Consider the following 14,743-nt stretch of genomic DNA (forward strand, 5'->3'; position numbering starts at 1 on the left):
AAAATAATGACAGACTATAAAATAATAGAACAGTATAACTGACCTCTATTAATATTTGGCGTTATATTACAACAAAAGGGTAATGAAATCTTTATATTCTTGGGTTACAGCAATGTTTCGTGAGGATCAGTTATAAATTCTTTGTAACTGAGGACATGATTATCTGAGTTGAAATAATATCTTGAATCAAGCACTGAATTCTTAGCAAAGACTGGATCTAGGAAATTCTTTTTAACTCTTATTTTCATTTAATTCTTTTTTTATTGAACTGAATTTTTGCTCAAACCAAAGTTATTGAGTAGCTTCGGCTTGTGTGGTTGCGTTTGAAAAATCTGTTTACTAAAAATTAGTCTAAACTGCATGACTTGATAAGAACATCGACCTTCAAAGCAAGGAACTGCATGGAGGTTCTGATAAACGGTAGATAAAAGAAATTGTTATTAATAATGAAAGTAAGTTAACTGTCTTACGCTATCCACACTAGCTTCCACTAGTACACTCACAGTGGCCGTATATAATGCTTCAGGATAACGAAAAGGTGGACAATTACGTAAAGAACGTTGAATAACTCTTCAGTTAGTACAAGAAACTTACATTTATTAGTACAGGAGTGCTTTCAGATGCAGTCTCTATAGAACAAAGGCAGCAATGACCGTTCCATTGTAGTACACGGTAATATAACATGAAAAATGAAAAAACTAGGAGCGCTGACTCCTTATTGTGTTGTTACTCTTGGACGAACATTGAACTGTACATAAACCATATCACTTTAAGATACCTTAATTTTTATTATATACATGTATACAAGAGAAAGCTTTTGACAAAGTTGACTGGAATACTCCCTTTCAAATTCTAAAGGTGGCAGGGATAAAATACAGGGAGCGAAAGACTATTTACAATTTGTACAGAAACCAGATGGCAGTTATAAGAGTCGAGGGGCATGAAAGGGAAGCAGCGGTTGGGAAGGGAGTGAGGCAGGGTTGTAGCCTGTCCCCGATGTTATTCAATTTGTATATTGAGCAAGCAGTAAAGGAAACAAAAGAAAAATTCGGAGTAGGTATTAAAGTCCATGGAGAAGAAATAAAAACGTTGAGGTTCGTCGATGACATTGTAATTCTGTCAGAGACAGCAAACGACTTGGAAGAGCAGTTGAACGGAATGGACATCGTCTTGAAAGGAGGATATAAGATGAACATCAACAAAAGCAAAACGAGGATAATGGAATGTAGTCGAATTACGTCGGGTGATGCAGAGGGGAATTAGATTAGGAAATGAGACACTTAAAGTAGTAAAGGAGTTTTGCGATTTTGGGAGCAAAATAACTGATGATGGTCGAAGTAGAGAGGATATAAAATGTAGACTGGCAATGGCAAGGAAAGCGTTTCTGAAGAAGAGAAATTTGTTAACATCGAGTATAGATTTAAGTGTGAGGAAGTCGTTTCTGAAAGTATTTGTATGGAGTGTAGCCATGTATGGAAGTGAAACATGGACGATAAATAGTTTGGACAAGAAGAGAATAGAAGCTTTCGAAACGTGGTGCTACAGAAGAATGCTGAAGATTAGATGGGTAGATCACATAACTAATGAGGATGTATTGAATAGAATTGGGGAGGAATTTGTGGCACAACTTGACAAGAAGAAGGGACCGGTTGGTAGAACATGTTCTGAGGCATCAAGGGATCACAAATTTAGCATTGGAGGGCAGCGTAGAGGGTAAAAATCGTAGAGGGAGACCAAAAGATGAATACACTACGCAGATTCAGAAGGATGTAGGTTGCAGTAAGTAAGAAGCTTGCACAGGATAGAGTAGCATGGAGAGCTGCATCAAACCAGTCTCAGGACTGAAGACGACAACAAAAACATCTAAAATTCCTTTTAAAAATTTAAACTCTCTTAAAATACTTGGCGCTTCATAAAGAGGCGCACAACAGGTAAATTCGTGTAAATATCTCGGAACAAGGGTATCGATATACGAAAAAAATTCAGATGTGGTTCAAATATACAGGAACATAAATGGTTGTGTAGGGAGGTATCTTCGTAGAACTATGAGGAAAGAGATAACACTAAGATTACACAACGTGGTAGCTAAGCCTGCTCTTATGTGTGATAGAGAAAACTGAATCATAAAAAATGGGATCAAATGGCTCTGAGCACTATGGGACTCAACATCTTAGGTCATAAGTCCCCTAGAACTTAGAACTACTTAAACCTAACTAACCTAAGGACATCACACACACCCATGCCCGAGGCAGGATTCGAACCTGCGACCGTAGCAGTCCCGCGGTTCCGGACTGCAGCGCCAGAACCGCTAGACCACCGCGGCCGGCAACTGAATCATAAAAAGAGGAGATGAACGAAGAATTGAAGCAACTGGGATGAGCTTTTGAGGTCACTTCTTGGACAAACGCTAAGGGACAGAGTGCGGAGTAATAATAAAAGACAACTACTAGACATAAAAGCAAGAATGATAAAAGTTATTAAATGCTACAAAAATGGTATGACCATATCTTGTATTTTATGTTTTTATCTTTTAATACAACCAAGCATATAAAATGATGCCACCTGAGCACCTGTCATGGCAAGCGTTAAATTTCGATCTAACTGGAAAACAGGACATAGGACGGATGGAGGCATCAGTTTTGTTAAATTCCTTTGGTTCCGGAACGGACCAACGCCCTCCTTGAAGTGGAAGAGGAAAACGTTTGTGCGTGGTGCCAAATATGTTTCCAAATCTGTTTCAAAATCTTTGTACATCTGAAAAATCAAAATATGGTGCAGGGTAACAATGGGTACAATGTTATAGCACGCCATGCGGTGTAACACGTTATTTGTAAAGATCTCTCTTGACCACATAAATTGTACGATTCACAAGTACCAGTTTCGGCCACTACCATCTTCAGATCTGTTATAAATAGAAAAACCATGATATAAAAACCTAATTTATTTAGCTGAAGGAATTTCTACATCAGGCCTAGCGATACACAAGAAAAATAAAAAATACTAACATGATTATCAGCCATGTACGCTGAGGTGACAAGTGATGTTATGGAAATGGAAATGAAGTCCCTCCTAATGGAGGTGATTTGCTGTTGCCTTCCTCCGACCGTAATGGGGATGAGTGATGATGAAGGCGACACTACAACATCCAGTCATCTCGGGGCAGGTGAAAATACGTGATCCCGCCGGGAATCGAACCCGGGATATCGGTCTCGGAAAGCGAGAACGTTACCGCGGGACCACGAGCTGCGGACAAGTGATGTTATAGCGATGTGTAAATACACAGATGGCAGTAGTATCGCGTACACAAGGTATAAAAGGACAGCGCACTGATGGAGCTGCCATGTGTTGTCAGGTGATCCTTGTGAATAGGTTTCCGACGTGATTATGGCCACACTAGGGGAATTAACAGACTTTTGAACGCGGAGTGGTAGTTGGAGCTAGACGCTTGAAATATTCCATTTCGGAAATTGTTAGAGAATTCAATATTCCGAGATCCACAGTGTCAAGAGTGTGCCGAGAATACCAAATTTCTGACATTACCTCTCACCACGGATAACGCAGTGGCCGACGGCCTTCACTTCATGACCGAGACAAGCTGCGTTTGCGTAGAGTTGCCCATGCTAACAGACAGGCAACACTGCGTAAAATAACCGTAGAAATCAAAATAGGACGTACGACGAACGTATCCGTTTGGACAGTGCGGCGAAATCTGGCATTAATGAGCTGTGGCAGCAGACGACCGACGCGAGTGCCATTGCTAACAGGAAGACATCGCCTGCAGCGACTTTCCTGGGCTCGTGACTATATCGGTTGGACGCTAGACGACTGAAAAACCGTGGCCTGGTCAGACGAGTCCTGATTTCAGTTGGAATGAAAGGGTACAGTGCCGCCCGACATTGAAAATAGGTACAACATACTTCATTATTTTTGTCAGAAGAACACATTTTTTTTGTAAAATAACTCAATTTCAATTAATACAGCGAAGCCGGATACCAGTGTGGGAAAGAATGACAATTTATTTATTTAATTGATCATATGTGCACTCCCACAAAATAAATCCCTACATCCAATTTGGTGAGATCTGTGAAATGAATGAATGTATGGTCGTCTGCTAACCGCAGATAGTGAATGTGAATATATGATCATCTTTGAATCGATCCTTTGGCCACCTTTGGTGGGACCAAAGAGATGAAATTTACCAGAGCTTTGAGCGCCTGAAATGTGGCTGACCAATACGATAGCAAGGTGCTTCCCCCACCTCGACAGAGATGGGAGAGAACCTCAGGAACGGCCATGTTTCACCACTCTGCCGCTGGATCTTGTGCTGTTAAGACCTGTTTTAGTTGTGCTTCGTAATGATGAAAGAGTGGAGACATGGTATGCATGTGGAATATTTAAGAGTAGTTTGAAATAATAATTTCTCTATTTCAGGAACTTTTCTGGGGAGAATTAAATGTCAGGCAGGTAATATTAAAGGGATTGTAGTAATCTTCAGAAGTGACCAATGGTCACAATGAAACCACGTGTAGCAATAAGTTGAAATACTTCCGTGTGCTTAAGTTAAGCTGAATTACTAGCGTGTGTACAATAAGTTGAAGTATTTATGAAATAGCGTGTGTACCATAAGTTGAAATATTTAAGAAATGGCGTGTGCAGGACTTGAAATTAGAGACGAGTACTTCCATGTGGTGAGTACTGTGTGAGTCTCAATCTGTGTATGAGACAAAGGATAAAGAGAAGTACTCGTCCATGGTATCAGTTGAGGACTCGCGTGTGTGATGTTCTTAATGTTAAATTGTGTGATGTGATTCCGTGTGACGCTAGATTTAAACTCTGAGAGAGAATCAAGGTGAGTCGGCCGTCTATCCAGCAACGCCACTTGGCTTGCATTGCACAGGAAGACGTGCATATATCTCCAGAGTTCACAGTAGGAAAGTAGAATTACAAAGTGGGGCAGTGTCGTGTGAAACTGGGATAAATATTAATTGAAGTGGGAAAGCTGAAAGTGAAAATGTTGTAACCAATCTTTGTGTAGTATTTCATGTTGTAGTGTGGTGTATGTCATGTAATTTGGGTATGGGTGGTTTGCATGAGAGAGTAGCGAGGTAGTTTCAAAAGATTAGTGGGTTATGCTTGTTCCTTCGGTACCGCTCGGTCTGGAGGAAAGTTTAGTGATGATGATTGTGAGAGTCGAAGTGTGAGGTATAATAAAAGATCCACCATCCTATCCAGAAAGTGCACAGTAGCGTTAAAAGTAATTACGAGACCATAATATAGAGATTCACCATTGTAAAGCCATGCCCACTGGGCGGAATTTCTTATGTGTTATTGTTGTAGGTTGTAGAATTTGTGTGTTTAGGTTAGAGAATTTATCGGAATAAATAAGATAGTGAAAAGAAAAAGATTGGTAGACTATTCCTTCGAATTGTGTGTTGTCATAATGTCCCGAATTTATAATGTGTGCGCCATTCATATTCAGTGCGGTGGCCACGTGCTGACAAAAGCCGTTAAATAAAAGACAAAAAGAAAATGTGGTATTGCCAGTGCGTAGTGTACAGTCAGAGCTCTGTAAATTATTAATAGTCAGATGCATGTTTCCGTTGCGTATTAATCATATAGGAGGATAACTTGTAACTTAAATTGGAGTACGAGAGTTCATGTTACTCGATAAAATTAAGAATGAATCCACTCGCTTGGCAGACCACTCATCTTGCAGGCCTGACTGCTTGATGCCACAGTATGAGCAAGGCATGTGGGTGCCTCTCAGGAAGTGTTCGAATGCGGCGCAGGCCCCACGAAGCCATGGATCCAATCTGTCAAGAAGGCAGTGTGCAAGCTGGTGGTGGCTCCATAATAGTGTGGTCTGCGTTTACATGGAATGGACTGAGTCCTCAGGTCAGACTGACCCGCTCATTGTTGGGAATTGTTATGTTCGGCTACTTGGAGAACATCAGCGATGGAATTTTTATGGACGACAATGCGCCATGTCACTGGGCCACAAATGTTCGCTAATGTTTTGAAGAACATTTTGGACTATTCGAGCCAATGATTTGGCCACTCAGATTGTCCGACGCAATTCCCATCGGACATTTATGGGACATAGTCAAAAGGCTAGTTCGTGCAAAAAATGCTGCACCGGAAACACTTTCGTGATTATGGATGGCTATAGAGGTATCATGGCTCAGTATTTCTGCAGGGAACTTCTAACGACTTGCTGAGTCCATGCCACGTCGACTTGCTGCATTACGCCCAGCAAAAGGTAGTTCGACGCGATATTGGAAGGTATCCCACGACTTTTGTTCTCCTCGGTGTATACTAGCCATACGTGCCATAAAAATATTTTGATATAAGTATCAAAGCCAGTCTATACAGAAAGTGCCGGTAAATACCTGAGTGCATCCTTTATTTACACAAATAAATTATTACTAGGTCTTACTATGTACTTAGATATACAGACTGACGTTGATACTTACATCAGGATATTTTTATAGTATGTATGACTGTTATACATGGCTGGTACTCAAGTTAATATTTTCTTTTTTTTTCTTATGTACGTATCACTGGGTCTGTTGTAGAAATAGCTTCATACAATTAAACATATGTTTTTAGACCACTATTTGTCTCTTTGTAACATATCAGAAGATGGCAAAGGCTGAAACTGGTAACTGTTAATTGTATACTCTATGTGATCAAGAGTCCGCAGCTCGTGGTCGTGCGGTAGCGTTCTCGCTTCTCGCGCCCGGGTTCCCGGGTTCGATTCCCGGCGGGGTCAGGGATTTTCTCTGCCTCGTGATGACTGGGTGTTGTGTGATGTCCTTAGGTTAGTTAGGTTTAAGTAGTTCTAAGTTCTAGGGGACTAATGACCATAGATATTAAGTCCCATAGTGCTCAGAGTCATTTGAACCATTTTTTGTGATCAAGACGGACCTTTACAAATAAAGTGCCTTAATACGATCGCGGACTCATTTTCAGACTTTATGTCTCGAATTGATAAACACTGTGACATGCTTGGATCTTCCTTGGAATTCTGCTCACAAGATGGTCGATACATGGCTGAGAAACCTGTTCCACTTAGTGATCTATCATCCAGTGTATGAAAAGAGTTCCTGCGACGACGAACTGTAAGTTTCAGCTGGTCCCAAACACGCTCAACTAGGTTGATAACAGATACTGGAGTCCACTCCAACAGCCGGCCGCTGTGGCCGAGCGGTTCTGGGCGCTTCGGTCCGGAACCGTGCTGCTGCTACGGTCGCAGGTTCGAATCCTGCCTCGGGCATGGATGTGTGTGATGCCCTTAGGTTAGTTAGGTTTAAGTAGTTCTAAGCCTAGGGGACTGATGACTTCAGATGTTAAGTGCCATAGTGCTCAGAACCATTTGAACCATTTTTTGAGTCCACTCTAAGAGGGAGGTCATCACGAGATGGGTAAGGTCTGCTCGTTCATTATTGCTTTAAATGACGAAACTAACGCCAAAACGTTGATTGTAAGGCTGGTAAATAGGTGGGGGATTCTGCCCCGATACTGCACAGTCCTCAAATTACCCTTGGTAGTGATAAGAGCATCCGACGTCCACACAACACCCTGGCGCAAGAGGTGACTGGCTTAACCTCCTCTTCTGAACCAGTGGGACTTCATACCTGAGACGAGCATTGGTTCCTGGCCGTCTCCGTACTCTTCTACGAGAGTCACTCCAAAAAGAACGAAGAATGTTTTTTTTTAAACATCCAATCTATTTATCATGTCTTTTACATTTTCACAGAATATTGATACGTTCTTGAAAGACAAAAAATGTCATTTTTCCAAATAATCTCCGTCTCTTTCAATTGTCTTACGCCATCATGGAACTAAAGCCTGTATACCTGCACGGCAAGAAGTCAGGATAAGCACTTTTGAGCCCCTGTAGCAGCCTTCCCAACTGAGTCAACTTCGAACCTTCTTCTACGGAGGCATTCCTTCAGTTTGCTGAATCGGTGCCAGATCAGGGGTGTAAGGTTGGTGTTTTAATATTGTTCACCCAAGCTTTGCGGGTCCGGTGGTGGTTTTCTGACCGATATGTGGCTGGATAACAGCAAAACTTCGTGTTTTACCGATGTTGTAGAATGCAGTTATGAAGTTTCTTTAGAGTTACCACATACACATCAGATTTAATAGTGGTTCACTGTGGTCAGATATCCTTAAGCAACAGTTCTTCTGAATCAAAAAACACACTAACTATCACTTTTACCTTTGAAGGCATAATTTTCAATCTCTTCATCTTCGGGTGTGTTTTTGCATGGTGCCATTCCATTAACTGCCATCCGTCTCTGCTACAAAGTCATGCAACTAGGTTTCATCTCTCGTCACAATTCCTGTATGGAAGCCAGCTCCGGAAATCTCGCACTATTCCAAAAGTTAGCTGCACACTGGCTTCCGTGTTTCTTCGTGGACATTCATCAAATTTTCGGAACCCATGTGGCACAAACTTTTTTCGGCTTAAACTGTTAATATTCTGCACACACTCGCTTCTCCTACTCCTACTAGCATTGACAGTCAATTCACTGCTATGCGTTTGCCAACCAAAATCAGGTCGTAAACACTTTGCATTTTGTCAGGAGTCCGTGCAGTGTTCGGTCTCTCGCTGTGTGGGTGGTCCCGGGTACTGGCGTGCCAACTTTCGCCATACATCTTCTTCAGTCTTTTGTGAATGCTTATCACTGCCTCGTTCTCACAACAAAGGAATTCTGTAAGAGGACGATGCTTCAGGCGAAAATTACGTGCAGCACCTACCTTGATGGAGTGCTACGACAGCGCGAACTGCGGATACAAATTAAGTCAAATTGGAATACAAATGGGAAAAATGGCTCTATGACCTCCGTGAATGGGAAAGAAGTAGATCAAAGAGGGATTTTTGAAAAAAAACTTGGCTCCAGAGTCGCAGGACGCAGTTCTGCTCCATTCTTCTACGATCCATGGTTTGTATGCAGCCGCCATCAGCTGCCGTTGCTGACCGCGAAGACTACTACGAAGCAGATCTGTGTCCCACTATAGTGGCCGAATGTTCGAATGACATCGCTGTGATGTACACCGATTCGGCGGCTGACAAACTTTCTTGCTGTAAAATGACAATATACACATGGTCTAAAGAAGATATCCTCTTTGACAAATTTTATCTCTGGGAAAAAGCTTCATTGTCTCGTCCGGGTTCGGAGACATGCGACATTCTACCAAACTGCACTGAGAACCAGGTTTACTTTTACTTCCATCACACAGGCAATGCAGAGATTTCCTGTGTCAAGAGAGTATTGGGAAAGATGATCGATCGATCAACGGTGGTCAGCCAATCACTAACGTGTCTTCGATAAACTTACATACTCGAAGACGTGGAAAAGATCATTGATCCAAAGTAATTCAGCTGTTCCCAAAGATATTTGCAGCAGAGCACAATTTGACTTCGCGTGCCATAAAGTGGCAAAATGTTAGGACAGCCAATGGAGGACTGGCTGTTAGTTGATACTGAGAATTGATTTTGCATGTACCAAAGATTGTTCTGAATCATGTACACTATCTACGAAAGTTGCTGAGAAGTAATAGCACGTTTATTGAGTTTCAATAATATTCCACACGCGAAAGAATGGGCCGAAAGTAGTACAAAAATTTCTTATAGTCTCCATCCATTTCTGGAGCAGATTCTTTGCCACTTTTTCCCTCATGGTGAAACTGGAAGGGGTCTACATAATTTACAGGATGTGTTTGTGCAGCTACAGAGGAGGATGGTTCTTAAAAAAAAAACTTAGAAATACAGGATGTTAAAAATGTATCCCAGTTTTGAGAGGCTATATAATGGACCAAAATAAGACAAAACCGTCCAGTTAACATGAGCCCTAAAATGCATACCTTAAGAGCTACGAGCACTCCATCTTCGCTACTCTCAAACACTGAACAAGTGCTCATAACTCTGAAGGAATGCTTTTGGAGCCCATGTTTGCTTGAAATTTTTTTCTTATTTTGACCCCTGCTACAACCTCGCAGAATATGGAATGTAAAGAATAAGCAGTAGAAGAGATGTGTTTCACAATAGCTAAGATGAACAAATGCTCATAGTTCTTAAGGCATAGATATTGGAGTCCATGTTTACTGGACTTGTTTTCTTATTTCAGTCTGTACTCTACGTCTAAAAATACGGAATAATTCTTTTTAATATATAAGAAGCTAGAGTGCTCAGATAAGTGGTGAACATAAAAAATATGAGAAATAGTTGACGATGCAGAATTGCTGACTGCGCTAAAACAAAAATTATTCTGAAGAAACAGACACGCATCAAACTAAGTTATCTCTTGTTCAAAACAACCTTATTGTACCGCTTTGTACCTCCTAAACACCATTGCCAAATGTTTTTAAGATTCTGTTAATACGTAACTCCTTTTAAACTATAATAGATAAAAATTCTTCTACTTACAGTACGTAGCAAATAACTCCAATCGACCACATGTCAGTGCCGAATCCAATCTGGTCAAAATTCACAACTTCCGGAGCAACAAATTCTGGTGTCCCAAACAGAACTTGCAGTTTCTTGGTTGGGTCGAACTTTCTGGCTAGTCCGAAGTCAATTATTTTTATTCTGTTTCCAGTTTTTGTGAGGCACAATATGTTTTCTGGCTGAAATGTGAAAATAAACAATGAGAAGATAGAGCGTATGTTATGTAAAGTATTCTTGTAGGATAGGAAACTCATGTTTAGCTTACCTTCATGTCTAAATGCAGAATGTGTTTGGAGTGTATGAACTCCATGCCTTCGCATATTTGTCTCATAAAAACGGTGCAGGACTTCTCTGTGAGGATGAAATCATCATCGATGACTCTTTCAAAAAGTTCACCTCCTTCAATACTGCAAATAGAACATAAAATCAGTCATTTAAATCGCTGTCCGTGTCCTTCTGTTCAGCGGTAGGTACTAAGTGTTGTAGAATTTAAATTTCAGCGTAGCTAAGGAACTCTAGTACACAATTTTCGGTATTAGGACTGTTCCCCTTCCTAACCTATGTTAACGACTTTCCAGTGAATTTGAAGGATTGTTTAAAAACTGAGATTATTGCAAATTGATACTAGCATATTCAGCCACACCAGACACAGACGGGCCTACAAATGGTTCACAACAAATAGTTCAAGTCTTGATCTCATACAGGTTCATATTATGCAGTTTCAGGGGAATAAAAAGCACTACTAGTATATGAAACTGAAACTGATTGTCATACTGAATGAAACGTATGTTTAAAATTACTTTGGGTCCGAGTGCTTAACAAGCTAAAATAGGGCCGACATATAGATAATTTACAAGAAGCTTAATTTAGCATATACTGCACTCATAAGTCTGTCTCATTGCGTTAACTTGAAGACCGAGGTTCTGTCGATTTACATACGCTCACTGCCTTTTTTCTGAGGTAATTATGTTTGGGGCATGCCAGCTAAAGCAAACAAAATATTTTTACAGCAAAAGTGAGCTGTAGAAATAGTGTGTAAAGTTGCTATCTAGACATCACGCAGGTGCTTCTTTAAAAATCCTGAAGTTCTTACATTCCTTTCTCAGTACATTTACTCCTCAATTGTATTTGTTGCTACTAATAAAAATAAGTTTCTGTTTATTTCTTACTTTTATCCACAATACAGCAGGAAAAAACGACCACATGGACTTTGCGTCATTGTCTTAGTTCAAAGAATGATTCTGTATTTCAGGGTAAAGTCTTCAAAGATTAACAGTCTGAATCTGACACAGAGCAAGAAATTATTAATCATTACAAGTAAAAAAGAAAATTAAAACCTACTAAACACCGAGTCTACTACAAATTATCTTATTATTTAGGTCCAGGGGTAAAATTTCTGCTGAGTTAATGATAAATAGCTTAGAGAAGCCTATGTACTTACTGCATGTAGATAGCTGTTCCTCTATATATTACATGTTAAATATCAATGTGGTTATGTATACAGGGTGTCCCATGCATTCTGACCACGCAAAATAAAAAGGAAATGCCAAACAAATGTTGTTTAGCTGCCAGTGGACATTAATCAGCATGAGTGCGTTTCTTGTATCTTTGTTTGTTACGAAGATATGAATCCAAGATGTCTTATTTAATTAGCACCCAAACTTGTTATTCGGTAATATATTTCCTCTTCTCAAGACCTGTTCAAAAACGTTCAAGGCTGCACAGGAGATATTGAAGCATTTGATATTTATTTCAGGGTGATTCTTAAAGCGACACATTAGAAAACACGGGTGGTGTATGCAGTGGTTCCCGAAGAGCCCGCTAGGGCACAGCTTACATCGGTTAAGATGGTGGATATGAAATGGCTGACTGCTGAACAAAGAGCCAAGTTAGTGCTTTTACACGCAGAGTATGGTTATTACACAGAGCTGTTTTCGTTAACATTTTAACACACGGTGGACTCTCGCTAAGTAGAAAATCTACAGATTACACCAGAAATTTGAAAATAATAGGATGTGTTTCATATCAGATCACCTGAAAACGTGGAAGCTGTGAGACTGGCAATGCAAAGCACATCTTAAGTCAAAAAGAATAGCTTGGAATATCACGTTACCTGTTCAGCACATTCTTGATTTAGACATTTATTTATTCTCATATAAAATGACAATGCTCCGTACTCATCTGGGTCAGCAGAAAAAGAAGACAGGCGTAACTCTGCTGCTTGGGTAATGCAGAGGGAAGGGGAAGGATTCCTGAATTATCTCTGGTTTTCTGACGAGGCGAACATCCATGTTAATGGTGTGGTCAATAAAGAAATTATGAGCATTTTGGCTACTGAACGTCGAATGAGATTTCGTGAAAGGGGCATTTACAGTCAAAAAGTGTCTTTTTGGGCTGCCATATCAAACCACGGCCAAAGGCCTTGCCGCGGTGGTAACATCGGTTCCTGTCAGATCACCGAAGTTAAGCGCTGTCGAGCTGGGCTGGCGCTTGGATGGGTGACCATCCGGTCTGCCGACCGCTGTTGGCAAGCGGGATGCACTCAGCCCTTGTGAGGCAAATTGAGGAGCTACTTCATTGAGAAGTAGCTCCTCAATTCTCGTAAACTGACCTACGGCTGGGAGAGCGGTGTGCTGACCACATCCTCCTCCATATCCCCATCCAGTGACGCCTGTGGGCTCAGGATGACACGGCGGCCGTCGGTGTGCCGTTGGGCCTTCCAAGGCCTGTTCGGGCGGAGTTTAGTTTTTTAATGTCTTGTTTCCAAATTTTTGCCCATCCCCTGTAGCAGAGGGAGATTAAGCCTTGAGTGTTGAAATGTAGTGTTCAGGAGTTCTGCAGAGATTAGGAGACTTACACTGATAGCGTCGAGAGCTGCATCAGACCAGTCAGTGGTTAGGGTGTAAATGTGAGTGCAGAGGAAGAACAGAAGTGGATACTAACAGCTCTAGAACGACGCACATGGTCTTGCCGTTGTCGAAGGCGTCGTAGAGCTGTATGAGCCTGGGGTGCTGCAGCACGCGCATCACGTCCACCTCTCGCTCCACATTGCGGCGGTCTTCGCGCTTGGGTGTGGACACCATTTTGGCCGCCAGCCGGAGACCAGTACTTTTCTCGCGGCAGCGGTACACCGTGCCGAACTTACCCCTGAAAAAGAGAGCAAAGTTATTGGCTCACATTGCTGCGCTGAACCATAAGGGATCCATTGATCGTGACCGGGCCAAATGTCTCACGAAATAAGCGTCAAACGAAAAAACTACAAAGAACGAGACTTGTCTAGCTTGAAGGGGGAAACCAGATGGCGCTATGGCTGGCCCGCTAGATGGCGCTGCCATAGGTCAAACGGATATCAACTGCGTTTTTTGAAATAGGAACCCCCATTTTTTATTACATATTCGTGTAGTACGTAAAGAAATACGAATGTTTCAGTTGGACCACTTTTTTCGCTTTGTGATAGATAGCACTGTAATAGTCACAAACATATGGCTCACAATTTTAGACGAACAGTTGCTAACACCTAGGTTTTTTAAATTAAAATCCAGAAAGTAGGTACGTTTGAACATTTTATTTTGGTTGTTCCAATGTGATACATGTACCTTTGTGAACTTATAATTTCTGAGAACGCATGCTGTTACAGCGTGATTACCTGTAAATACCACATTAATGCAATAAATGCTCAAAACGGTGTCCGCCAACCTCAATGCATTTGGCAATACGTGTAACGACATTCCTCTCAAGAGCGAGTAGTTCGCCTTCCGTAATGTTCGCACATGCATTGACAATGCGCTGTCGCACGTTGTCAGGCGTTGTCGATGGATCACGATAGCAAATATCCTTCAACTTTCCCCACAGAAAGGAATCCGAAGACGTCAGATCCGGTGAACGTGCTTCAACGACCAATCCACGTGTCATGAAATATGTTATTCAATACCGCTTCAACCGCACGCGAGCTATGTGCCGGACATCCATCATGTTGGAAGTACATCGCCATTCTGTCATGCAGTGAAACATCTTGTAGTAACATCGGTAGAACATTACGTAGGAAATCAGCATACATTGCACCATTTAGATTGCCATCGATAAAATGGGGGCCAATTATCCTTCCTCCCATAACGCCGCACCACACATTAACCCGCCAAGGTCGCTGATGCTCCACTTGTCGCAGTCATCGTGGATTTTCAGTTGCCCAATAGTGCATATTATTTACGTTACCGCTGTTGGTGAATGACGCTTAGTCGCTAAGTAGAACGCGTGCAAAAAATCTGTCATCGTCCCGTAATTTCTCTT

General features: G+C 41.5%; 1 protein-coding gene across 1 annotated transcript in view; it reads right to left on the reverse strand.

Moving 5' to 3' along the window:
• The window catches only part of LOC124623057 (myosin light chain kinase, smooth muscle-like), a 362,679-nt gene that overhangs the window by 21,592 nt on the left and 326,344 nt on the right, over nt 1-14,743 (reverse strand). Inside the window, exons 4-6 of the mRNA XM_047148850.1 lie at nt 13,400-13,603; nt 10,722-10,863; nt 10,436-10,635 (exon numbers count right to left, since the gene is read on the reverse strand). Of these exons, the coding sequence (XP_047004806.1) occupies nt 10,436-10,635; nt 10,722-10,863; nt 13,400-13,603 (546 nt within the window). The remainder of the gene's footprint in view (nt 1-10,435; nt 10,636-10,721; nt 10,864-13,399; nt 13,604-14,743) is intronic.

This window comes from Schistocerca americana, chromosome 7 (genome assembly GCF_021461395.2).
Source record: "Schistocerca americana isolate TAMUIC-IGC-003095 chromosome 7, iqSchAmer2.1, whole genome shotgun sequence".
Lineage (NCBI taxonomy): Eukaryota > Metazoa > Arthropoda > Insecta > Orthoptera > Acrididae > Schistocerca > Schistocerca americana.